At 42.8% G+C, this 27,024-nt stretch overlaps 2 protein-coding genes and 1 long non-coding RNA gene across 11 annotated transcripts in view; 1 reads left to right on the forward strand and 2 right to left on the reverse strand.

Moving 5' to 3' along the window:
- Positions 1–3,304: 3,304 nt before the first annotated feature.
- Positions 3,305–4,740, reverse strand: LOC119653912. The gene is made up of 3 exons (XM_038059070.1): positions 4,388–4,740; positions 4,148–4,322; positions 3,305–4,038 (listed from the first exon to the last, which is right to left on the reverse strand). The coding sequence occupies exons 1-3, from the start codon at positions 4,588–4,590 to the stop codon at positions 3,538–3,540; spliced, it is 879 nt and encodes a 292-aa protein (XP_037914998.1). The 5' UTR covers positions 4,591–4,740; the 3' UTR covers positions 3,305–3,537.
- A 1,851-nt stretch (positions 4,741–6,591) lies between these two features.
- LOC119653913 lies at positions 6,592–14,533 on the reverse strand. The gene is made up of 3 exons (XR_005249782.1): positions 14,299–14,533; positions 7,285–7,577; positions 6,592–7,229 (listed from the first exon to the last, which is right to left on the reverse strand). It is a non-coding gene; the product is annotated as an uncharacterized LOC119653913 (long non-coding RNA).
- A 62-nt stretch (positions 14,534–14,595) lies between these two features.
- Positions 14,596–27,024, forward strand: part of LOC119653910 (endophilin-A) — a 133,932-nt gene continuing 121,503 nt past the window's right edge. For 3 of the 9 annotated variants that reach the window (XM_038059066.1, XM_038059068.1, XM_038059069.1), the window contains exon 1: positions 14,601–15,217. The gene's annotated coding sequence lies outside the window, so the exon portion shown is untranslated. Of the gene's footprint in view, positions 15,218–27,024 lie in introns of all 9 variants that reach the window. The other 6 variants (XM_038059061.1, XM_038059062.1, XM_038059067.1 and 3 more) reach the window with 4 other exon arrangements.

Genomic DNA, 27,024 nt, shown 5'->3' on the forward strand with positions numbered 1-27,024 from the left:
ATCAACCGTTAATTGCCGTATTTCCCATTAAGCCACGGATAAAACAGCTTAGATAACTCAGTGGCAAGCCACGCATTAAACGGTGGCGATTTCGGGAAAGAAGAAATGATCTTACGCGATTACCAACCGTCACAAATGTGGAAGAATTCGTGAAACCAAGTTGAAGACACGATCAACCCTCAGGGTCACTAAGCCAGATAAGCAGTTCAACCGAGATCCTTGGTTTTGGAATCACGATGTTCAAATGAATGTCCGTGAAAAGAAACTCTTCTACCACAAGTTTCTTGCGACAAAATAGTAGTTTCACCTGCCAAATAACTATATCCGTTAAAAAATTCGGAACACTCCTTTGTTAATTATAATGAGTTGAAAAAAGAACTAGGTTTTTTTCCTTATCCTGTAAATATTTTTATTTTTTCCCGCATACAATCGTTTCGGAGACCACGTGCCTCCTTCCTCAGTGCTAGTACCTAATCTTTAATTAATATATTGCAGCAGAATGCTCAAATTATCGTCCGATCTGGTTGTATTCCCAACATCGTTCATATAACTGTAGATTTGTCAAGAACTGCGATGTTACCTCACGGAGAAACACAGTGAGAAGCATCGCCCTCTTCACATTGTATTTCCCGCGTTTGACCGTGTGCCACACAAATCCATCTGGTATGCTCTACGATAACACCAGCTTCCAGAAGAACGTGGGTTGGTTAAAGTGTTCTACCACGATCCGAAAAAAAAAATTCCCAGTGTGGCGGGTGTATTCAAATTGCTTCGTGTCTCTTTGTGTTGATCAAGGAAACGCCCTCTCACCACTCCTCTTTGTTCTTGTTATGGATACTGCCCTACCGGACGTTCAAAATCTAGCGCCCTATATACTGCTTTACGCAGCTGAACAACTTGCCTACAAATGGAATGATCGCGTCATGCAACACGTTCTTAGGCTGAATTTGAATAACAGACTTTTTTCGACCGATCTGCATGAAACCGGCACTATCACCGTCAGTAACCTCCCAAGAACTGAGAGACTTAAATATCTGAGGTCAATACTATCAGCCAATGAAGAATTGTGTTATGAATTAGTTTCATGTATTAGCGTAACCTGAAAGTGGCGTTCCGCAACTAGTGTTCTATGTGATTGACGTATCAACGAACGTCTCAAATCTAAAATTTACACAGTGTAGTTCCTCTAGTCGCTGGTAAGCGACCAAAAGGCCCGCCGAAAACAGCGGTGACTTGATGCATTGGATGGGGATTTGAAAGCCTCGCGACTGCATTCAAAGCAGGTCTTTGACAAAACAAAATAACATACCACGACGAGCCGATCTCACTTATGAACGGGTCAAAGGCTACATCGAGATAAAATCTCTGAGGATTTTGAGGTCCGAACGGAGTCCGCCATGTGCCATGCATCTTTTGAAGGAGTTCAATCCATTCACCATCAGAAGCGTCGATCTGTTTGTGTATCTAGAAAGGCTATTTTCTGCTAGCGGTGGCACCGAACTCTTATTTCAATACCAAAATCAAATTAAGACTTCTCTGTACTAGTAGTCTTTTTGTGTTGCTATATGGGAGAAACACATGGAAAGTGACCCCCACTGTCGCTTCCAAGTCTTCGTCAACACCTGTCTGCGACGTATCATCGGAGTACGCTGGCGTGATACTATTACAAACGAAGAACTTGGCCGGTGCACAGGCCTTGCATCTGTAAGCCTTGCGGTCGTGAAGCGGAAGTGGCAATGGGTAGGTCACATACAGGAAGGGTGGCAATTGCATTGCTAGCTACGCCATGCAGCACCCCAATTAAATCAGTTCATATTCATTCATATTCAATTCGTTTAATTCTATGGAGAATCAAGGAACGTGAAGGGCACAGGGTATTAGTGTTTCTTTGTTGATATTGTTATTTATTCTCCTCCATTTTTCAATTCTGGGCATGTAAGAAGCTCACAGCATAAACAGGAGAAAAACATAAAACGAACTCAAAAACCCATGACGTTTGGGATTCGAACCCAGAGCAACGAAATTGATAGGATAAGGCAAATCATTGATACAAATGAATGCAAATCTTGTAATGACTTTTGATTTTCAGATTCTCTCCATGCACCTGTTTTGTGTAAAGCCACAAAGGTAGAGAAAAATTGGCCAAAATATCAGAATGCGTGATGGTATATACTGAGTTTTTCTTCACCGATGGCTCAAAAAGGAAACGGGGTTCTGGATCAGGGGTCTATTTTTTTTAAAACGAGAAATGGGTTTATTTCTTGTTGTGTTGAAGTGTGTGCGATCACCAGAGCACTAACCTGGGCAATTGAAGGACAAGCGCATCGTGATCTGCAGTGACGGCCAAGCAACCCTGAAAGCGCTGAGCGTTCCTAAATGAAATTCCAATTCAACCTCCAATCATCTCAAAAATCCTTTTGGATGTATATCAGCCGCACAACTTGTTCGATGTCTATATCTAGATTCAATAATGGCGAAATAGTCTGGGTACCTAGTCATTACGGGGTAGAAGAAAATGAAATCTTAAATGGCTTAGCAAAAGGAGGCTCAATAACTAATTTGAGTGTCAATAGCATTGCCCAAAGCTGTTATCAGGAACTGAGAACGTTCCCATGAGGACAATTTCCCTTCCAGAACCAAACATACTCTAATCCTATCGAAAAGCAGTAGGTTTATAAAGGAGGCAAATGCACACAGCATTTTTCATGTGTGTGACCCGCTTATTGTCGCATTTGACATCGAACTCCAACTGTAATAGGTGGCATCATGCAGCCTATACGTAACGAATCGTGAGTGGGGGCTGTGTCGAACACAATGGATCACTACTATACTCTGACTGCTCACAGGATGAGTCTCTCAAATATTCCATATACACAGCAGCGCACAGGGGGAAGAAGAAGGGGAAAAAATTGTGAAGGAAGACTGAAATGCGGTTTGGACAACAGAAAAATGTATCCCGAGGAGCCATTGTTGGAATGATTTATAAGCAAAAACATTAGGCGCTGGTCGTCCCAAGAGCCAAAAAATCCTTGACAAAGGCTGATCAAAGATTCGTGGAAGCAGCTCAAGATTATAGATTTAGCGCAACCTCATTGACTTCGATCTGACGAAACCATTTCAACGGTATGCCAGTAACAACAATTGACAACTGAACAAAAAACGCGAAATTAAAAGAAACGAAAAATGAAATTTCAAAACGACTATACTTTTCTAATGTTGCAAAATTAGCTAAAAATGTTAAGAAAATATCTAAAAATAGGTGGTTTGGTGGACGGTCTCAACAATTATAGAGGATAGTTATTCGTTTCTTCCTAGGAATGTTTTTATTTTCGAATTAAAAAATGCTTTCCACTCACAAAATCTTTCAACGAAATAATTGTGAAATTACTGGACTTCCTCCGATCAAATCCCATACAAGCGATTAAAATTTATTTAGACTAAAATACTTTCTCCGGAGGAACATCACTCAAATAATACAATACAAAATGTAAACTTCCCTTCCTTATAACTGATACCGCGTGCCCCCAAACATTCCGTTTATCGCGCAAGTCGGCCTTTTACTTTTCGTTTCCGCTTCATCTTTTTCGATAGAATTTCCTTCATGAAACCCATGAACGTACTTTCCAGCTCCAGCTGTCGTTCGGATATTTCACAAATTTTTGCGGCAAAGATCCTACTGTTCTCCGTGCTCTCCTTGATCAATTCAATGGAGTGTGCGATCATGGTGAATTGCTCTCTGATTGCTTCTCGTGAAAATGCGATTTGTTGTCGCAAGAGCTCTTGGTTTTCTCGTGCGATCTTCAAGGCCTCCTTTTGGAGTGTGGCTCTAGTTCGATTGCCTTTTGTTCCAGCTTGTGCGGTGGTTTCAGTAGGCGACGATGCCGGACTGTCTTGAGATCCTGAGAGAGATGGAGGAATGAAAAGCGGAATACGTAGAGCAGGAATAGCGGCTTCCAGGGGATGCGAGAGAATGGTTTGCGGGAAATGCGGTGGAGATTGCGATGAGTTGGAGGCCATCTCACTGTCTACTTCCTCTTTCTGAAAATCGATAGATGCAATATTAGACTGTGGACGGCAGCATCTTCCTGCATTTGACAGGATTGTAGGAAGTGCCCATTTCTGGGTTATTGGTACGAAATATACTTACGAAAGTGAATCCTTCGGGAAGCTCTTCGAAATCACTATTTTCTCCATCCTCCGCGTCCTCAGGAGTTTCTGATTTCTCCCCATTGGTCATAGGACCGAGAATTCGATCCACTATTGCATAGTACTTCCAGGACGAAGGAGTCGCATCAGGTCCCTCGCAATTCTTTTTTTCGCTCCTAAATGCAATTTGCATTTTGTTTACGGATTTTTTCCATTCGTCTAACTACAAAAGCCTTCTCACCTGTATTTCTGAGTAAAATTGCTTATTTTTATGTGCACTTCGCCGGCAGTGTGGTCGGGAAAGTTGGCAGCCATACGCGCATAGACATGCGAATTTCTTCGATACCTCTTCAGCTCCTTCACGCTTTCTTCCCAGATTCCTAACAGGCGAATTTCATCCGCTTCACTCCAGTTTTTGCGTTTACGTTTCGGACGGTCGTCCATGTCGCCGTTGATTTTCTCTCAAGCCCACAGTCAACAAGGAAAGCGTAAAACTCAATGAATGAACAAGCGACGGACGACGGCGTCCAAACAACGGCTTGAGAGAACAAGTGACATGCAGATGCGGAACGACGTTGACAATCATATGATTTCGGATATTGGTACAGGAGCCAGAGGAAATCTAGTACGATCTATGAATATTCATGACCGTTATCAGGACACCCTGTCCACTGTATTTGAAAAGAATAAAATTCCACATCTGTACTTGCAATCGTGTCTCAAAAATAAGACTAGAATTCTGTATTCGTTGGTATAATCTAATGGCCGAGAGCGGACCTTATGTATAAATAAATGAACGAGATTTTGCATGTTAGTAGGACTACCCGGGGTGCAAAGAGAGCAAGCATTCATTTAAGCTAAGTTTGCCCGCATGTTATATACAGTGAGCAAAATTGAAATCCGAACACCATTGTACGTAATACAGAATAGAAAAAGTTGCATGTTTTATTTTTTTTATAAAAACTACGTTAGTCTGTTGGATACAATGCAAAGAAAATCAAATCAATCAAGAAAAGGAATAAAATACAACCCTCGCTGCACTCTGTAACATCACCGCGCCATAACACTTCCCACTTCACTGTGATTTGCAGATTTTTCGGCCACTGTTTTGTGTTAGATTTTCTCTACACTTTAACTTTCCTATCGCTGGAGAATATATTAATTTAGACTCGCCGTTAAAGAGGACATCACTCTAAAATATTTGATCTTCAAAAAGATAGTTCTGAGAAAACTCAAATGACTTTATTAAGATCAGTTTTATTCCGTGCGATACGTGGAATGCATGACGAAGGAAGTGCTATGGTGAGGTGGCTGTTATGGCGAGGGTAATGTGGTATTCATGGAGGGAAATATGGATGTGAATATGCACATCGATATTTTTAAAAAGTTTGCAGCGCAGAGAAATTGGGTATTTGTCAAACATTCAAAGTATGCCAAAACCGTGACCCAAAACAAAGCGTGAAAACACATGCGATATGGTTTAATTTTCCGAAGCTACTCAAAACCTCTCTTTAATATTATTCAGAACCTGCGGCGTTAGGTCGACAGTAGGCTCCGTGAAGGTCCCATTTAGAACGTCTTCTCGAAAAATGGAGGCAAATTCCAAACGACTATGTCCCACCAAGTCTGACAAGAGCGGAGTAGAAAAGGGGTGGTACTCTTTCGGCCGAGGCTTTCGTCGGATGCCCGGAATATAAATTTTAATAAAAACAGGGATAATAGGGGAGCCCGCAAAATTTTCACTCCAGACTAGTATAATTCCTACTCCAGGCCCCGTTTTTCTGCCTACTTTCATGTTATGAAATTACTTCGTATATCAGTATAACCTAGATGAAGGTGTGTCGGGAAGTCGGGGTAAGGGCGAGAGTTGATCAGCAATTTGGCCTGAACAAGTAGATGGAAAAGAAGTTTGATTTGAAAACCTTACTACTGGAGTTTACAATCGAAGACAAGTAAAAATTCGAGTTAGACGCGCCAACCCCGCTAAGGCTCCCAAGCCTAAAGGAGGGGGATTGTTAGTTCCAAACGAGTCATTGCCTCTATATTTTCATTACTTGCCTAATCAGATATTATCTTTCTGTCCTTGAGTACTTTTTTGACTATATTGACTCATCCTTGCTTTGAACATTGCTAATCGGTTTGAGCTATCGAAATCCACTGTTTATTACCACTTGGTGTCTATTGTCCTCCCAGACTTTTGACTTCCCGTAATATTATCTTAGCAAAGACATAAGGAAAGCACTAATTGATCTAAGCGTTGTATCTAGATATCAGCAAAGTAATCAAGCCTTATGGTACAGGGATTACACGGGAAATATTTCCTTAGGCTCTAACTCCTTAAGAAAGAGAAACTTATCTTAATCAGGATGGCCAGAATTTATAACCTGAATTCTGTTCAAAATAAAAACGCAATAAACATGGTTACAATAAACCTAGTGCGTTTTATTGTCTTCTGCAATTGAGCTGCGTGTGCATGCTATCAGCCTTTCACTTGGGTGCTTGTAGACTTGTAAATATTGTAGGCCTCCATTTCCAAGGGCAACGCCTTGCGATGTTGCGAAAATGTTACATATATTCGGAGACATCTTTGATGTCAGCAGGATTCATATCAGTTTCTGGTAGAACCTTTGATTTATCGAAATAATACTTTCTGGTGAAATTTTTCTTCTTTTTGCTTTCAAGAATGTAAATTACTTATTTAGGTCGGTGATTTAGACTATCCTGTGAGACGTGATTTAGGAGCCAAACTCGGACTGACGGATAATTTCCTTTTTGTAGGATAACTCCTTAAAAGGCTATACTTGACCCAGGCAAACTGATGACACTTTCGATTCAATACATAATCCTGACAAGAGCATGGGCTCCGAAAAAATGTTAAGCCAAGCTTTCCTCTTTCAGCCAATTGAGGCCTATCAAATTGAATAAGGATAATAATGCAACTTTGCAAAATATTTTTCAATTTTCACGCGAATTTATATTTCCTGTTTAGTCCTTCGTGAAGCATACGCGGCCATTACGAGAGGGTACGGGGAAGGATCGATTCTCCCCAAGCCTGGAGGTTTCTCAAAGGTCCGAAAAAGAGGCTTTAAATTAGATAGGATTAGGTTTGTTTTACAATACAGTGAAAACCATACTCACTTTGAGTCCATATTTAATCTCCGCATTAACCGGTTTGATCGAAACGGAAGGCATGCTGATATAAGCCACATTGTCAACGAAAGTGGCAAGATCAAATTCATGTTGTTCGAAGGAAGAGAGGGTTTACATAATAGTCATATTGCTGAGAACATCATATGCCTCGAATTAGTGTTTCCTGTTCACTACTTGGATTATAGGGCATCCACACCGATAGATTGTGCTACAGTTTCACAATCTTCATGGGATTCAAACAGCAAGATTTGAAGGCTGATCGCGCCGACAAAAGATATTAACTGAAACGAAAAAATAAAGTTAACAAAACTCTTGAAGAGTCGCTCAAGATTTGCGTTCTTAGACCGCCTCCGAAGTCAACGTCTTAATAATAAGTGAATCACATATGAACATAAGTTTTTCATTGATTTCTTGAGGGTTGTGATAGGACTAAACACAAGCCATAAGTTCCTGCGGATCACGTGGACTCCTACTGAAAGCCATTTAAGGATTCTCCTTTAGCAAAGAGGAAATAATGCCTGTCTCTGAAATCAGTCTGGCGAGTTGACTACTACCCGCGAGAATTGGAGAAAAGCTACTGGAAATTTGCAGTATGATGTGGGTCTGGAAGGCGAACTTAGTAAGATTTTCTAAGCCGCGATAAAGACAAGGCTGGATACGTTTACTTAGTTGTCCAAAGCATGCGAGAATATTCTTCCTGCATGATTGGAGTTGCAGTAACTTCTTAAGATTGACAATTTCATCATCATCATCATGAACGGCGCACCAACCGATATTCGGTCTAGGCTTGTCTTAGTAAGGAACTCCAGACATCCCGATTTTGCGCCGAGGTCTACTAATTCGATATCTCTAAGAGCTGTCTGGCGTCCTGACCTACGCCATCACTCCATCTCAGGCAGGGTCTGCCTCGTCTTCTTTTTTTACCATAGATATTGCCCTTATAAACTTTTCCGGCTAAATCATCCTCATCTATACGGATTAGGTGACCCGCCCACTGCGGAAATCGTCCATCCTCATGTAGGGGGCCAAAAATTCTTCGGACGATTTTTTCTCTTGAACGCGGCCGCAGAGTTTGCAATTTTTCTTGCAAAACAACCCGAGGCCCCCAGAGCGGCATTTTTCTCATCCTTAACGGAGGGAGGCATGAAAACCGCGATAAAGTTTTTGGCAGACGTTGTTCCGTAAACTACCACGTGAAAAAAAAATTGGGGTGATTGAGTGGCTAGCGGTCCTTAACGGATTATTTACGATGCGGAGAGTGACGCCACCAAGGTGCTCGTGAAAGTAGTAACCCCCTAGCCAGCAAAATATCAGCGTCCTAAAAGGAGAAGGCTTGAAAAGTGATGCGACAACCGTCCAGTATTCAGAGCAGAACTGGAAACAACTAGGAGCCTTCTGCAAATCAATACACTTCATGGCATCTGAGATTATCAGGTACCGCTGTCAGGAGTGTCAAAAACTCCGCCGTTTGATACAACGTTTAAACGACCGGGAGAAACACTTAGGACACTGTCAGTACAGATCAGCCCAAAGGAGAATCCGCAGCGCGATAAACAGAAGCAAGCGACGAGGTGAATGGAAAGCCGTAGGGACCTGATTATACAATGAATGATGACCCGAAAAATCGGAGCTCTGCGGAAACTCTGTCCACTTAAGCCCAAGCAGATGGATCGTATTGTACGGGAACTAATCCCGACACATCCCGTACAGGTTGAAGACAGAAGCGTTGAAGGCACTGAGGATTGCTCACTTTTCTCTATAAAAGAGTTGGAAAAGGCAGTTCCATTAGAATCTCGGCATTAAAGCTAGAGGTGCGAGAGAGAAGTTGAATTTTTGATTGTGGCTCGTGTAATATTGCCTGGAGTTTTTTGGTTTACGGTGCTTGAAAAGATATTTATATTTGCTATTTTGAAGCGCATTATTTGAATTTATAGTGTTTTAGTGATTTGTCGGTGGAGTAAAGATCCAGACTCTAAAATTGCCATTGTAGTTGTGGGCTTGTAAAGGACAAGCTCAGCATTACTATATTTGTTGGGGGAGTTACATACGCTTCGAGTTATTTGTGTAGTAAAAGAGGAGGCCCTCAAAGGGTAGTATAGGTTCCAGGGTGAAACGCGGACTGGTACCCACTATGGAGCATATAACTTGGGAAACGCTTTCTGAACCAACACAAAGAGGTCTATTACCGAATTCTATTTCACCAAGCGAAGATCGCTGAGAGTTCCTTCTTAATGAACAACTGCAGAGAAGAATGAAGACGGGTCTCTTACGTCTAAAAACGGGACAAATTGTACCAACTGGTCCTCCAAGTTGGGGGTTGGGTAAGGCTGACAACTCTACACGGAAAGCAACTTTGTACGAAACCCCAAAGGAGCATCGGACAGCATGCATGTTACAACCACGAACCCGGAAGTTAGCCGATACCTGGTCCCAATATAAGGCTGATGTTACAGCGCTACAAGAGATGGACAGGGGGCCCATACATTATAATAGCCATCCAGTAAACCATGTGGTTGGAGTAGGTTCCCTAGTCAGCGAAAACATGCAACCTGTTGTTATCGGCTTTGAAAACATAAGGGAAAGGCTATGCACTCTGCGCTTTCGAAATACAAGCCTTATTAACGTTCATGCCCCTACAGAGAAGACTGCATAGTCGGAGAAAGATACCTTCTACGAGGCAGTGGAACAAATCCTCGAAGCCTGTCCTGATGAATAGCAAAGCATATAGTGGGACAGTATAGATTCGGATCACTATCTTGTTAGCGTTATGCTCCCAGCTCGAATTATAATACCGCTTAGAATCCTCTCTGGCAATCAGGTAAGAGTGAATACTGAAGCCATCCACAACAAAGCTCCCCGTAACATTAATAATAGGGAAATGAATGCCGCAATAACAGTGCTAACAGAGGTTACGGAGATGAAACATCGACCAATGATCTTCATAACCACGGCCACAAACATACTTGGCCCCACACGCAAAAAAAGGAACGACTAGTTCGACAATGAGTGTAAGCTAGCACCGAAAAGCAAGAATGCCGCATACAGGGCAATGCACTATCAAAGAACGCGGACACGTGTAGAGGTCTATCTCGAACTCTGTCGAGAGGACAAGCGACTTCACACACAGAGAAAGGAAGCCTGGGAGAACCAGCAATTCTGTGAACTTGAGAATATTATGGAGCAACCGCATGTTTTACCAACAAGTCAGCAGGATGAAGCTTTGTACACCTCGATGCTCATCCAGTCGAGACAAAATGGGAAATCGGATTTCCGACCGTATGAGCATATTGGAGCGATGGGTTGAGTATTTCGATGAATTGCTCAACAATCGAAATATGGGCGAGTTGGAGGTCCCAACAACCGAAGATTACGGACAAATACTGCCATCACCAAGCATTGAAGATACAATCCGCGCAATTTATCGGCTTAAAACCCAAAATTCGCTAGGAGCCGATGGAATTACAGCTGAATTGGTTAAATATAAAGGCAATCAACTACACCAAGCGATTCAGCAACTAATTCTCAAGGTGTAGGGCAACAAATCAATGCCTGACGACTAGCTACGATCGATTATCTATCCCATGCATAAGAATGCATTGCTACAATGCAGCAATTATAAAGGTAGCACATCGTTGAGTGCCATTTATAAGATATTCTCCGCTATTTGAAATAATTTAATCGCTAGAAACACCGCGAAATTACACTTAGATTCTCCGCTATATAACTAGGTCGGATAACTCCAAACACCCAGAACATAATCGGCCTATACCAAAGAGGCTTCACTCAGATTGTATGGCAAGCGATGGAAAAACTATGGCCATCAGTTGCACCATCTTTTCATCGATTTCAAGGCCGCATATGATAGCATAGCCAGGGTAAAACTGTAAATCACAACCGATAACAGCTATGATGATGAAATCCGCGCACAGTTGTTGGCAGCAACTGGCAATTGTTCCGCTCGAAACGTCTCACCATAGTGCGCTGATAGGGATAACGCTCTTCCTGCACAAGGCAATGATCTTGCCAGTCCTCTATATTCCTCCCTACATGAGGAGAGATGATTCCGTAGCCGCTACAATGACGAAATTTAAGAGCGATACCACGACGGTCTGGTAGTGGATAAAATTCGGCTCAAGCGAAGGGCGAAAGCGGATCTAGCGCTGTTGATGCGTCGGGCAACATCCATTTCGTCGTCGGCAGAAACCACGCTTACGCTTCATAGACGTGCCAATTGAACGACGTCCTCGATGCTCTGCCCAAAAATGCAGGTAGAAATGTTACGATAACTCGTCAGACTGAGAACTCTAGTTTTGTTGATGTTTACCTTCAGTCCAAATCTACTTGCTCCTCTTTCCAAATCCAGAGTCATTTGGCCAAGGTCCATGACGCGGTGAGAGAGTAAAAGTTTAAGGAGGGATGTCATAGTCCATTGAATTTCTCCGTGTCCTCCAGACAAGGCAGCACCAAGAACGTCACCGATAACAAAAAGAAATAATATCGGTAACAAGATGCGGACTACGCTTAGGATCTCAAAATCCTACGAAACTTTACCTCAGTGCAGCATGAGACATTTTGTGCCATCTAGATCAAGAGAGCGCGCCTGGCAACAACCGGTAAAAACAGCTCGACACCGGATTCGCGTCTGCTAACACTTGGCTTTCCACTGCACATTGTTCCAAGAGGGAGAACAGTACCCTCCATAAACAGCGAAAATTGTTTTTGGTTTCAGTAGAGAATTGAGTGTAGAAAAACAGAGTTGAACCGATTGCATGTCGGACACAATTCCATTCCTGTTTAAATTATTAAGCGTATACCTATGTTCACGTGTCATATAAAAATAAAGATTTTAAAGTAATTCGAGACATTCACATACGCCACTTACTTGCAAATTGCAATTGGGCAGACGGTAACTGAAAGCAGCTCAACGAAGGATGTTGCTAAACAACTCAAAGAACAACACATGGTCATGTAAGGAAATCATGAAAATTCAATGGTCGACGAATTGAACCGATACATCCAAACAGCAGCTACCTTTGGTGGTTTGTGTATCGTTGCGCTATCCATATTAGCTGATTTATTAGGAGCTATTGGTTCAGGCACTGGTATCCTGTTGGCCGTCATAATCATCTATCAACACTTTGAAAACTTTGTGAAAGAACAATCGAAAGTTTTGCGGGGACACCGTCAAGTCCAGCGGCTTTGTTGCGTTTCAGTGCATTGATGCCAAAATGATTTCTTTTTTGTTTGGAGGAACAGTATGTATCCGCATGATACTATGGGTGGTCATCCACAAGAGGAGGAGTTTGACCCGAACCATGGTGATGTGTTCTTTCCACCTCTTCGGTTGCTCGTAGCCTTGGATGAGAATTCGACCGTTGACGTCCTGCCCAGGACCATCGAAAGATTTGCGACCACATGCAAGCTCTTTGGTGACAAGGTATATACTTCTGGAATCATTGTGTTCTGCGACATCTTTTGCTTTCCTGACCAACGCAATAATAAATTCTCCCTTGTCACGACGTACACTACGCTAAATTTCTCAGGATTTTGCTCGGTATCGGAGTTCGAACGCATCACGCTCGCCATCACTCGCATCGGTCAATTGAGCCTCCAACCCCTTCAGTTCGTTGATCCGCTTCCACGAGTTAGCCGCCTTAAGATATCCCCTGGGAACGTGACTGGCTACTCATCAATATTTTCAGGCAGATTACTCAGTATATCTGCTGTCCAATCAACAAGATAGCTATCCCACTGTCGAGCGACAGCTGGATCATAGAAGCGATTGATGTTGAACTTGGGGTTCGCAGTTCCCCAACCTGATGGGAAGTGCGGACGCAACACACATTTGAACGTAAGCGACCATTGGATGGTGATGCCTTTCGTCCTCTCTTGTTACGCACATCCAGGAGACAACTCCTAAATTTACTGCTGATCGTGAAGTGGTTGAGCTGGTTGTTGTTTGGTGTCGGTCAGTTGAAACCCAACGGAACTTTTAGCGGGCTCTGGACACGAACAATGTCCCACCAATGACGAGGCGGTAGAAGTTGCAGAAATCCAATCCCCAAACCTCTCACCATTATGGCTACGATCGCCAAGACAGAGTTTCTCCATCACATATCTGAGCAAGGTGTTGTAGGAACCCACCTTGGCACCCATTACGGTCATAATGTCATCAACTGCGTGTAATTGCTAATAGAAAGCATCATCACTATATCGGAAGTCTTCGATTGTGCACAGCATTGTACAATTGTTATGCTCCTGAATCTGGACTAGAATCATATATTCAGAAGCCTTTCAGAAACTGGCTCCCAAATCAAGAGAGGACGTCTTGCAGTAGGGTCAGAAGCAATCCTACACCGGATCCGTGTTTGTTACCACTTCGCTTTGCAAAGTTCAAAAGCACACAGGAATACTCTCTGGAGTCCCATCATCTTAACGTACTTCACTCAGGCCCCGAATGGATAGCTTATATCGTTGGAATTCTTCCCAAGTTAGAGGAGATGAGCATTCTAGGAATCCGCGCTACCATTGTCGAGAAGCGGGCGCATATTCCAGAAATCGATCATGGCCCATTTTCGATAATCAAATAATTCCAACTACCACAACTGCCTACAAACTACAGGCATGTACTATATGCTACATATTGAGGTGAGCGCAACCAGCAGGTAGCTATATCAACTGGGGAAGTTGGAATTGTAAGCTGCAGAGAATGTTATATTCGATTTTTTGAGTCTACGGAGAGTGGTAGCAACGATTTACGTTTCGTCTCTTTGTTGCACTGTCTACAGTGTGATTTGCTACTTAGTTACATAAGTATTAACCATGTACTAACCATGCTACAAGTATGTTAATGATTATCGGAGCTACCAGACAATTCTAAGCGTTAAATGTAATCGAAAATCAAAATCTGTAAAGGTTCGGCATATGCGCTAGTCGTTAAGTATTTATTGTGGCCAACAAATATGCGAAATTTTAGCAATTACCTATAGCTAGTTTACTTACAGCTTGAAATATAATATTCTTCTTTTTCGGCAGCCATTCCCATACTTCTCACATCGCAAATGATGAACCTAATAACGGTCACCCCGACAGCCTCCAATCAAACCCGTCATCCGCCAAACACAGCCCAATTACTAAATCCATTACATTTTCTGCTCTACTACCGCCAGTCGGAAACGTCAAACATTCTGACTTCACGGCGAATTGTTCACCCACACTACGGCGAACACCGTTTCAAGCTCACAAAAGCTTCCTAGACTCTTCCTCGCTAGTTAACTGCTCGCTGCCACTCAATTCGATTTCATCCGACCGTCTTGCGTCGACGAAGTGTCAGATTGGAGTTTTGTGTCTTTTTGGTTTGTGTGTGTCAACCCGACATTCTCAATTCCTTCCTGTCCAGTGCAAGTCGCTAAATCCAAGTCGGAAAAATTTCCTAGTCTTGAGTGTGATCCCGTGGCGCATCGAGTGGAAGGAGACCCTCGAACGCCTGCCTGCCTTCCCAGGAAGACGAGTGTGAACTTTGTCTGGAAACGGTTGGCCCACGGAGGCTGTCAAACGGCTGTCGTCCCAGGGGGGTGGAAAATTTTCGTCGTGGAAGAAGAAGACCGTGTACGTCGACGCGAGCGCTCGCTGCGAGTGATAAAAAACAAATTGTCGTGGTCCAAGATTAGATGTCGACGTTATCGTCGGGTGCGCGACGAGAAATTTGAATTAACGTCCAGTCGACGCGTTTTTTGGTGAAATTTGGTGCCCCGTCGCCGAGCAGACTGTCGTAGTCGCACCCCTAGCTTGCGAGGGATTCGCCTTTCAGTCCACCGGATTCTGTGTGTGATTCTCGGTTTCAAGGTTTCCGAAGGCTGTGACGCGAGGCAGTGGACCTTGGAGGGCCGTAGTTTCTGGGAGTGAGTCAGAAAATTATCAGGTAAGTGGGATTTCCTTGCTTCCGAAGTGGGAGCGTTTTAATCTAACTTCCAATTAGCGTTGCAGCAGGTGCTCAAGAACTGCTCGCGGTGCAGTAATTGATTTTGCACATGGGGTGATTCTGTCACTCAGGCTCCGCGAGCCGATTGACCCCACTGCATACCCTCAGTCACCGATCAGATCTCGACCCCACTTGGATTGATCCCAGCGACGCGTTCTAAGTAGGAGAACGTGATTTTGATTCCATTTCTATTTTTGCTGCTGTGCATAAAATTGAGCTCGTCGACGTCATTGTGGCCGTCTATTGACTCCACACAAAGTCATGGCTAGCATTCAGCCTGAGCAGCATAGACCGAATTCAAAGCCGTGCGGCAACGATCCCCACTGGGAGTGTTTTGTTGTCATTTTACTAATCAAATGGGTCGAAGATAACCTGAATAATAGCAAATTTCTAATCAGTGGCTGTTAGCCAGTCACATGGGAACTCCATTCGCCTCCTGGCGCCCGACACCTCCAAGCCATACCAACGACCTTCATGATTTGTCGATAAAAGTTGCATCAATTCTATCTCTAATTGGCACAATCGAGTCAGTGACAGCAATCGGAATTGGATGGTGCGAAGTCTCTGTTGCGAATATTAGATTTTGTGAGATGCGAAGTAGATCTTTAGGGTAGCTTCGGGGATCCTGTCTGAGTTATTATTGGTACGCTTCTTCGTACCATTCTAGGGTGCTAATAGATTTCTTAACTGACGAGCAAATGGCTGATGAAGTGAGGTGAGTTCGTCAGGTTCCTTTGTAGATCTTACGCAACGGTTTGCAGTCGTCCCTGCCAAGGACGGCGTTCGAGGCCAGATTTCCTATGTGCAAGGACTAAATTTCACCTTTCGGAGCGTATAGTGAAATATTTTCAAGGTCATATGCAATTCCACGATTTCAAATCTATTTTATCGTCAGGACGACGCATGCGTGCCACCGCCACAAAATCTCGTTTGTGTTGCATAATTTACATGGATACGAGAAAGAAAAGAAGTTATCGAGCCCGTGCTGTGCTTTTCTATTTCGATTTTTCCCCAAGTTCCCAAGAAAAGACAGGGGATCTCCCATGAGACGGGACTGCGAGACGGTGTCCTTTAAGTAAGACAATGGACTATCTCGTACGATGTCCAGATTTCGAATTGTCATGGCCTTCTGCCCCGTCCGTCTACAAATGCCCAGAAAGTAGTCGTTGTGTCCCTAATTACCAGCAACACAATTGATTTCTGCTCAAGCAGAAGGAAAGCACTCGTGCTCGTTCATTCATCACTCGTCCCACGCGGGGGTTGCTGATGGGCGAGTATCACAGGGAGGGGCGGGGCGGAATGAGTAAGTCAGTGAGTGGGTGAATAAAAAACGCCCGGAAACCTGCAAGCCAGAAATATTTCAACGTTACACACCAAAGAGCACCTAGACGTAAGGATGCCTTGGACGTGCGTGCAAGTTCCCTTGCGAAGGATGAGCGCTCAGACAACGGGATTTGATTCCTCGATTAAGCTCTTGTTGAACAACAGAAATCGTGTGGATGTAATCCTTAAAATTCCTGACATGGGAAGTGTTTGGTGAAGAGAAACTTATTGATGGATGCAGAAGATGCAAAGCAATCGCAAGGAAAATAGAATTACTACTCCGTGGGTGGCTCGAACTATATTACGTGGAGTTTTCGCTATAGTGTTGGCCTACCGTTCCTTTAACTGAAATAAACCTCTGAAAGGGCGAGGGATGGGAAGAGTACGTTGCATGTCGTCTATGTCAGGAGACATGCCAACATATCGTGCGGTTTCTACTACTACGGCTCAGTCGAGACGTGGACTAATGACTGCTATCATTTGAAAGGTTTCATTGACACTTAGCTTGTGTACGTTTGGCATCAAATTTACCCTTTTAGAAAAGAGGTTTTGCGTGTCATTGATCCATAAAAAAGATTGTATTGAACGCGCTTTTTGACTACTAATTCCACATGGTGTTTTCATAAAAAAACTTTGGCGTGTAGGTTTTTCAAACAATTTATCAGACTTTGTTTTGAACCAGCTCGATTTCTTGGTTATTGATCCATATAAAACTAGACGTCATGCCAAAGTAGACATTCTGACATTTTGTAGCAAACATTGAATGCGGGTTGATAAGTGTATTCGGGAACCGATGCCTGCTTCGATTTCCTACTTTGCAACCGACTTGCTTCGGTACTTGGCCAATTGCGAGCCATAAACACAATTTGAGGAAATTTCAAACATCTTTCCATGTGTTGTTCCCCATGACGATTTTTACTTCCCTATGCATATAGTATATCAGCTTCACAACTTGTGATACCTTTGAGGTTACAGAACTACTACGTACAAGGTATGGATGCTGCAAGGTTAATCAAAATGTATTTAATTGAAATATGAAGGGTTACAAGTTGGCCAGGAAATCGAAAAAATGAATAAGATAACTCAGAGAAGAAAAAACTCTCATAAGGAAGTTTTCATGGGCAATCATGGGTGTTTTTGAGTCACTTAGTCGACTCCAGGCATCCAAGTTTTGCGCCGAGGTCCACAAATACGATATCTCCAAAAGCTGTCCGGCATCCTGATTTATGCCATCGCTTCATCTCAGGCAATATCTGCCTCGTTTTCTTTTTCTACCATAGATATTGCGCTTATAGACTTTCATCCACACGGAGTAAGTAACCAGCCCATTGCCGTAGCCGGATTTTATCGACACGTCGTTATGTAGACTATGGAATCATCAATACTCATGTATATATATAGTTGCCTGTCACCTCTTGGTGGGGTTTAGCGCCTCAATCACACCTACGCGCCATCGCTCGCGGTTACCTGAAATCCGACCCACTCGTCGGTCAGCTTGGGAGTGTGGATTCCACTGCATGCCATAGTCCGCAATGCAATTGTCGCCCCTCCTTAATGTGTGATCTACCCACTGCCTCTTCCGTCTTTTTATCACATCGCATACGAGTGCCAAACCTGTGCGCCGACCAAGTTGCTCCTTTGAGATAGTGCCAGGCCAGCAGCATTGACGAAGGTTTGCAGCTTCACGAATGGATCCACGCTTTCGATGCTCTGCCCATAAATGCAGATAGGGAGAGTGCGATGACCCGTCAGACTAAGAACCATGGTTTTGTTGGCGTTTATCTTCAGTTCGACACTACTTGCCTTTCTTTCCAAATCCAGAAATTTGGCCAAGGTCCATCGCTCGGTGAGAGAGCAAACATATGTCATCAGCGTAGTCGAGGTGCTTAAGGAAAGATGTCATCGTCCAGTGAATTCCTCCATCTCCTCTGGACAGGGAAGCATAAAGAACGTCACCGATAACAAGAAGAAATAATATCGGTGACATGATGCAACCTTGACGGTTTCCTCTTTGGACCTCAAAATCCTTGGAGATTTTACCTCGGTGCAGCACGCGGCTTTTGCGCCACCATATGTCGTTCTGATGATAATTCTTGTTAGCACTGATGAAGGGAACAAGTGGTTCCCGAAATATCGGTATATGCAAGAATAAATACCCACACCAACGAAAAAGAAACAACAAGTTTTTATTACTTCAATTAATTAATCGTTGGAAACACCGCATAATTTCACTCTGATAATTGTTAGCTCCCGTTTCACGCTATCGAAAGTTTTCTTGAAATCTATGAAGAGCAGGTGCAGTGAAGATCTAAATGTCATACACAGTTCCAAAATGATGCGTAGGAAGTTGATGGGGCCAATGCAGGAGGATGCAGAGCACAAACCAGCTTGCTCTCTGTCGATCAAGCTTTCGAGATTTTTTATTTTAGCTGTTATCTTTGCGGCGGTTGGGAGCACGCAGATATCTCTCCAATTGTCATATTCAAAACGGATGCCCTTTTTGGGAATTTTAACGATCATACCCTTCTTCCGCTCTCTAGGAAAAGTTTCAGATTCCCAAGATTTCCATACGAATGAAAGCAGCAGATCCACAGTAACTGCAGATGTGGTGATAAATAACTCTGCGGGGAGACCGTCAAGCTCAGCGGGTTTACTCCGTTTGAGTGTATTGATGGCCGGAACGATTTCTCTTCTGCTTGGAGGAACAGTCCGCATCCGCAGGTTACAGTGACTAGTCATTTTATCTACAAGAGTAGCACCTTCACCAGATGTAATATGGTTAAGGACTCTGGTGAAGTTTTCTTTTCACCTCTTTAGTTGCTCATCATCGTGAATGAGAAGTCGACTATTACCGTCCTTCACAGGACCATCGAAAGATTTGCGTCCACTATGCAAACTCGTTCGTGATACACAGGTCTAAAATCATTACGTTCTGCGGCATCTTCCGCTTCCCAGACCAACGCAATAGCAATAGGACGCAATAGCAAGAGGACACATGATAGGGCATCCCCCTCGGCGTCCACACTATAATCTAATTCGATCAGGGCCTTGAAGCATGTTAAACCACTCTATTCAAGACCCTAACGGTACACTATAAGACTTCAGTACACTATAGGAGGCAATGTGGACTGATTTGGCTCAGGTGCTCATTCGCAACTGAGTCAACTGATATCTGACAGTCACAATACACATTTCTCTTCCTCTGCCACCGGTGAGATCTGAACCGCGACGGTCCATTACCACAGTCTAGCCCTCTAAACACTGAGCCATCCAGACAAAAAATCTACTGCTACCAGTTGGATTGCTCATACGTTGTCAGTTAGTTGAAATTCAATTGACCTTTTGGCAATTGCTCCTAGAAAGTTTCCTTCTTCTCTGAATCGGAAGTTTTCGTTCGTTAGTGCCTTCATTCTAGATCGGAATATTACCGTCGGTATCCTCTCTGAAACTGACTCGGAAAAAATGAGGCCGCGCCTTGCGCAATCAGCATTAATCAAACACCCGACTCACGCTTGTTTCTGCTAGGCCTTCTGGAGTGCAGTAGCAGAGAGGGGTTCTCTTCAAAGTCCCATCATCTAACCTCACTAAACTCCAGAATATGTAGCGTGTAATGCTGGAACCTTCGCTCAAGTGGAGAAAAGGAGCATTCTGGGGGCTCTTAATTTCAACGTCGATCAACGCTTGCACATTCCAAGAAACAACAACTGATACAATAGGCGAAGGTCGTTATCGGTAAGCGCGTCTGTAAACAAGCCATAGATAAGCTTTCTATATTAAGATAAACTGGGAATCTTCAGGTTGCTAGCCCAGAGATTTCTATCCCTTTTAGTCGTCTGACTTCCCACGTCACAGGGGAGTCATCATCTCAATGGGATGAGATGCAATAAATTAATGATGGATATTATTGAGAATGCTTCGCCTATTCCCTGACACGCCAAGGTATTACCAGGTTATTCAGGATTTAAGTGGCTGGTCCCTTCTTTCTCAAACATACCTACAGCCGTCTTTCTCAGAGTTAATCCGAAGAGTGTTAATATGGTGGATACAGAGAAATTAAGAGCGGAAACGCTGCTTTCTGTTGATCAAGCTTGCGTTTCCTGATGCGTTACAAGATAATTTTAGCTAGTATCTTTGCGACCGCAGGAACCACGCAAGTAGCCCTCTATCGCGGAATTAAGACAAGGGGGCCTGCAAGGAACCATTCCACTCTGCACTTGTCGTACTATACGTGCACAGAGTACAATAGCACAGTGCGGCAAGAGGAAGAGTAGTACTCTCCAAAGTCCTGTCGTCTCATTTCGGATTTTCTCAATTTTCTAAGTCCAAAGTGCATCGAAGACACGACGCAGCTGTTGAGTAACAGTGGTGACTACTTTTCATGTGATGCTCCCATATAACCGCGTAGTGAGAGCGTTGGCGCAGAACAACCTCAATTTCTTCTTACCCTTTTATGTTGTTTTTGAGGTATTCACATTTTCAAATGTCAGTTAAAGAAAATCTAGCATCAGCTCGGTGCCACCGTTGGTAGAAACAACACTACCAAGCTAATCAAATTGTGTTTATGTGGTTAATGCAGGATGATCTAGAGCGGAAGCCAGACTGCTCTCTGTCGGTTGTTTCGAGATACCTTTACGTACAAGAAGGGTTCCCTTCCTCAGAATTTTTACGGTCATCCATTTCTTCCGCTCACCGGAAAGATCTCAGGTTCTCCATATTCTCCAATTTACGAATGTGTGAAAGCACAGGGGTGTACAAAGACTGTGGAGATGAACTGCGATGATGCTAGGAGAATTTTCTTTTGTTTGGAGGAGTAGTCCATATCCGTATGTTACGGTGACCAGCCAGTTCTTTCGCGATATGGTATTCGGTAGCGAAATCGGTGGAATTCCTTTTGTCACAGCGCACGCTACAATTGTCGAGATTTACCGCGGTACTGGAGCTCAAGCCCATCACGCTCGCACATCATCGTTGTCGGAACCACAGTAGCTCAAAGAAAATCTCCTTCTCCTTTTGCAGTTAGTAATCTGTTTTATACCGGTTCCCAAGAAAATAGGGCCTAGCGAATGCCCATAAATCTCTGCCCCTTTCAGTCGTGTTTTACAACAAGCAGGGAGCATTTTGAGCGAATTCTATAACCCTCACAGAGGAGTCCTACCTCAGCGGGATGGCGACCCTTCCCCCTATCTCGTCTTAATGGAAAGTACCATTAGTTAGAGTGGGCTTGACCCACGATTACTCCTGAAGATGTTTTGGGGGCCATTATGACTCTATCAGAATATCTTGTGAACGTTTATGGCGGAATTAAATCTAGCATTAGTATAAACAATAATATAATGCTTAAAACTGCAGCTTGATTGAAATGGTGACTGACAAATTTATAGTGTATACACTCGGCGACAATACTGGCCCAAATTTTTAAAATTGGACGAACTGCTGGCCCCAACCACTTGATAATATTACGGTTCCTCATACGGTAAATGTTTAACAGTGTTTTGAGCATTTCTACCAGAAAATCGTCCCCCACATCTGCACCTCTCTGGGTATCATCGGCGCAAATCATATTTACTTTATACTGTCCCAAGAAATAATCTTGCTCTAATCGTCCAATATCCAAAATTCATTCACATTCTCGCCTGGCAGATAGTAATTTTCTGCGTTAAAAACGGGGTTTTTGCAGGTTCATCTTTAAACAATGTATGATACAGAAATGCATCGTTTCGCTAAACACAAACGTTAAAATGTGATTCTCATCCTTGTAGTCAAGAGCCCGAAATAGTCCCGAAGATATACTTTACGTTTTGCAATACCGCAATTTTTCACTTTTATCCCTGTAACGGTGATAACCTAATCCGTTGTAGTTTGGCATTTTTAACACTTGTCACTTCACGCAATCATTAATAAATGATTTGCAGTCTTATTCATCCAAATTATTAGTAAAGAAGAGTTTGACTGTTTAATTTTTATTTTGAACGGAATTCTCGACGAAAATAAGAAAATTAATAATAATAATAATTATTATTGTTCTGTAAGCTGCTGTGGGACCCATCTCGCAGACGGTTTTGATTACCGAGGGTTTCTCTCATTTTTTCGTCCAGCAAAGATCTAGAGATTCGTGGAAATATCGCGGAAAATTCATCCAATGTCAATCTGCGATCGTCATGTTATCTTTTTCCACAAATTCCACAAGTCATATTTAAAGGTTTTCTGCTCCTCTGGTTATCATGTGGGAAGTACCACCGTTTTAAATTTGTGACACCACTTATACATACTTCATACCTTCATCATCATAAACAGTTTCAACTTCATCAAAAATCCCAACACGGTTTCCCTTCACAACGAGGTAGCGGAAGACTTCAAGGATTCCGCACTTGGTGGGATTTTCAACACAAAAACCTCGAATTGGTCTCGTTTTGAAGAGGAAGATTTAGGTTACACGGAAGATATTTTATTAAGTAATTTCATAATTAACAAGATTATAGACGGTTAAGGCTTCCGGTTTTTGGATTTGTTTTACGAATAAGAACGCTACGTTCTCCCTTCCCGACGTTTTTCTATATTTGAACACAGTGGGATCGAGAGTCAAATGCCTCACTGTCCAGAAATTTCATTTTCTAACGTCTGTTCGGAACAGGGTGCGTGCGTTGAAATTTCAAGATCAATATTCCATTTTTCGACAATATGGTTTTTGTGAAGAAACTGGTCTAGAAGACCAGCTGAACTAACTCTGTTTTCGAACAATGCAGGGTTCAGGAAATGACTTTGAAACACATACTAACTCTTAACCCCCATGTCTTTATGAATGCCAAATAATGTTCTCATTCGATGCCAGTGTTTTTTTTTATTAATCAAATTTAAAAGATAATTTCTAACTTTCTGCTTATCTAAATATTATGCGACGCACGTTGTCAGAGTGTATTTGAATGTATTAGGTTGTTGCAAATGAAATGGCCGTTTTGGTACTAAAATTTAAAGCGACTGTAAAGCTTACACAAATTTATTTATTTAATCAAAATAGGAGCCAGTCGATTCAAAATACTTCTCCCAACAAGATTCAAGAGCATGTATGCCAGTTTCGTAGAAGTCCAACTGACGGGTGTTGATAAATTCGTCGAAGGCAATTTTGACAGCCTCTTCGTTCCTAAATTGTTTTTCCGCCAAAAAATAATCCAAATGCTTAAAAAAGTGGTAATCGTTTGGCGAAAGGTCCGGTGAATATGGTGTATGAGGCAGAGTCTCATACTACAATTTGTTCAACTTTTGAATCGTTGTTCTGGATACATGAGGTCGTGCATTGCCGTGAAGGAGTATCACACCATCTCTGTTGACCAATCTCGGCCGTTGAATACTCAATTTTTGGTGCATTTCCTCGAATTGGGCACAGTATTTCTGTGTATTTATCGTTTCTCCAAACAGTCACCATTACCTTCTTTGGGTGGAAGCTCGATTTCGGCATATGCTTCGGTAGCTCATCAGTATCTAGCCGTTATGCTGAACGGCAACGATTGTTGTATAATATCCACTGTTCATTACATGTCTCTATTCTGTGTAAAAAGGGGTTGCTTCTGTTGCGGGAGAGTAAAGAACTGCAAATGTCCATTCGAAGCGCCATGTTTTGTTCCGTAAGGGCTTGCGGTACCCATTTGTCGAGCTTTTTCACCTTTCCAAGTTGTTCCAAGTGCCGGGAAACTGTCGAATAGTGTACGCCCAGTTTCTCTGCAATGTCTCTCACAGAATGACGTGTGTCGGATTCGCCTAGCACACCCAGCTCGTCGTTATCAGTCGATGGTCCTGGTTGTCAATGGGGGTCACTTTGAAGGTTTGTTCGCCTGACCGGAATTTTTCGAACCACCGCCGTATCAGCTCCAAATGCGCTGTTAATGTTCCTGGTCGCCTCCGCTGCTTTATGACCGAGTTTGAACTCATACAGAAAAAATATACGTTTTTGGCTCTTTTCCATCCTTTTTTCTTTTCATTTACTGTTATCACAACGATGGTCAAAACTGAAATGACTCTGATTAAATGTAGGAGTATTTATGCTTCATTATCTGACACCAACAGCACCGATTGGTGGTGGTTTGATACAGCAAAATCGCAACTAACTTCACTTGATTGCCAAATCGGCCATTTCATATGCAATAAACTAATATCTTATTCGCCGTGCTTCAATTTCATTATTTTATATATTCATTACAATTCAAACCCGATTTTCAAGCAACGCAAATGTTGCCAAGAGTCGAAATTTTCTAATCTAATGATAAGTTCAGTGGTTTCAAAGTATCCCGCTAATGACAAAGCAGTGAAAGCTGTAGTAATCAACACACTTTCAAGCATTTAGTGTCCAGATAAAGGATGTTATTCCACTTTAGAGGTCTTTTGTGGTTCGAATTGCTTTTGCTCCTGACTTTTTGAAGTACTACTATGTTCAAAAAGCAAGGAGAACTAATCCCCTTGCGATACAATGCACTTATGCCAACGTTTTTTCCATTCCATTCCATTTAAGTGCATTGTGTCGCAAGGGGTTTAGTTTGAAAGAGATGAATTGATTTGTTCCCCGACTATTCAAATCTAAACAACTTCAGACAAGTCAGCTTAATATCATGTTTGCTGAAATGTTTGGAGAGACTGATTGAACGTTATTTTCGTGAGAAGGCGCTAAGGTCAGAACCATTCAATGAAAACCAACTTGCTTATCAGTGTGGATAGTCCTGTGATTCTGCTGTTCACTCTATGGTTTCAAAGGTAGAGACGCAACTCTGAAAGGCGAGTACGCTATGGGGGTGTTTGTGGACAGTGAAGAAGGCCTTTGAAGCTTTACGTGGATCTGTGCTATGCTAACGCAGAGATTGATGTGTTCTGAGGTTAGTGTTGATCTCTACCTAACAACGGAAGCGACGAAAAGCTGCCTTCAAAGTGGTGTACTATCGTCTCTTATGTGGAGTATAATGATCGATTCACTGCTATGCAAACTGCAAAATCCGCAAAACGTGCCGTTGATTTGATTGACAATTGGTGCCTCAGGTATGAACTTTCAGTAAATCCGAATAAAATCACGATGTTTTTTTAAAAAAAGGAGGAAGCTGGATGGTTATTTCCTTCCAGAGATGAGGGGTACATCCTTCCAACTCTTCGAATAAGTGAAATACCTGGGAGTAATTCTAGACAAGAAGCTTGCTTGGAACAAACATGTAGAGGTAAAAATGAAATGAGCTCTCAGAGCTTATTGGGCGTTAGGCGGACCTTTGCCTCGATATGGGGACTTAGGCTTCAGGTAGTAATCTGGATAAACGGATAAACGTAGGCCAATGTTCGCCTATGCATCCGTAGTATGGTGGATTAAAATGAAACAAAAGAGTTGTCGCTATAGACTAGCCACATTGCAAAGAACTGGTGTGCCTGGATACTGCCGGCGCCATGAGAACGACGTACGGCGCGGCTCTAAATGCATTATTCAGCCATTCGATTTATTTATTCTGAGCGCTGCTCATGAATTAATTCAATTAGATCTATGAGGAAATAACGAACATGACGGGCACAAAGCATTGGTGGAGTTATTGGGAGAACTGAAACCAGTTTTTGCAATGCTTTCAAATTCTTTGATCCCCATACATCTGTTTGGTAGAAGATACGAAGTTATCTTGAAACCTAGAGAAAAATGGGACGATCCAAGAGAATGCGTGTCAGGATATACTGGCATCTTCTAAACCGATGGCTCAAAAATAGGACAGGGTTCTGGAGCACGATTCTACCTCTCGAATAAAAACGAGAAGTGGGCTTTTCCCTTGGGACAATATGCAACAGTTTTTCAAGGTAAAGTGTATGCGATAGATACTAAGAGCAGCAACCTGGGTTACTGACGAGCGGTTGAGGGGCAGGTGCATCGCGACTGTAGCTATAGTCAAGCTGCATTGAGGGCATTGCGATACATAAACGTATCCGGGATATTCCGTTAGACGAGGGAATCGAGTACAATGAGCCCCTAGGGTTTGAGTACTCAGAGGCTTTGCCCCTCCCCACCTGATAAACACACAAGTGATGCACCTAGAGCATTCTTTTGAGTTTAGAAAATTGCCAGAAGCTACCCGAAGCTAAGCAGGTGAATAACGTGGTTACGGAAAGGTATGAGTGGCATTTTTGGCGAAAAACTCACGAAGAATCAATGCATTGTGAGATGGCGCATTATCGTGATGGAAAAACTAGTTGTCTTTCCATAAGTGTCGCCTTTTCACATAAAGTTCCCCGCAAATGGCACTTGTTGATAGTTTGGCCCGGCGGGAGCAATTCATAATGCACCGGAAATTGGGCGAGGTTTTGTGCTCATCTCATGTGAAGAACTATCTATGCACTTCTTTCTTTTCACAGATAGCTACAAATTCAAAATTTTCTTTCATATATTTCCAAACTTCAAGATACATATGTACGATGTA

The sequence above is a fragment of the Hermetia illucens genome, chromosome 4 (assembly GCF_905115235.1).
Source record: "Hermetia illucens chromosome 4, iHerIll2.2.curated.20191125, whole genome shotgun sequence".
Classification (NCBI taxonomy): Eukaryota; Metazoa; Arthropoda; class Insecta; order Diptera; family Stratiomyidae; genus Hermetia; species Hermetia illucens.

What these genes read in the sequence shown, in the direction of transcription:
- LOC119653912 (XM_038059070.1), bottom strand. Translation starts at nt 4,590, where the DNA reads ATGGACGACCGTCCGAAACGTAAACGCAAAAACTGGAGTGAAGCGGAT. An exon ending in AATTTTACTCAGAAATACAG is followed by an intron (nt 4,323 to 4,387) that starts GTGAGAAGGCTT and finishes AATTGCATTTAG; the next exon opens with GAGCGAAAAAAAGAATTGCG. An exon ending in TTCCCGAAGGATTCACTTTC is followed by an intron (nt 4,039 to 4,147) that starts GTAAGTATATTT and finishes ATCGATTTTCAG; the next exon opens with AAAGAGGAAGTAGACAGTGA.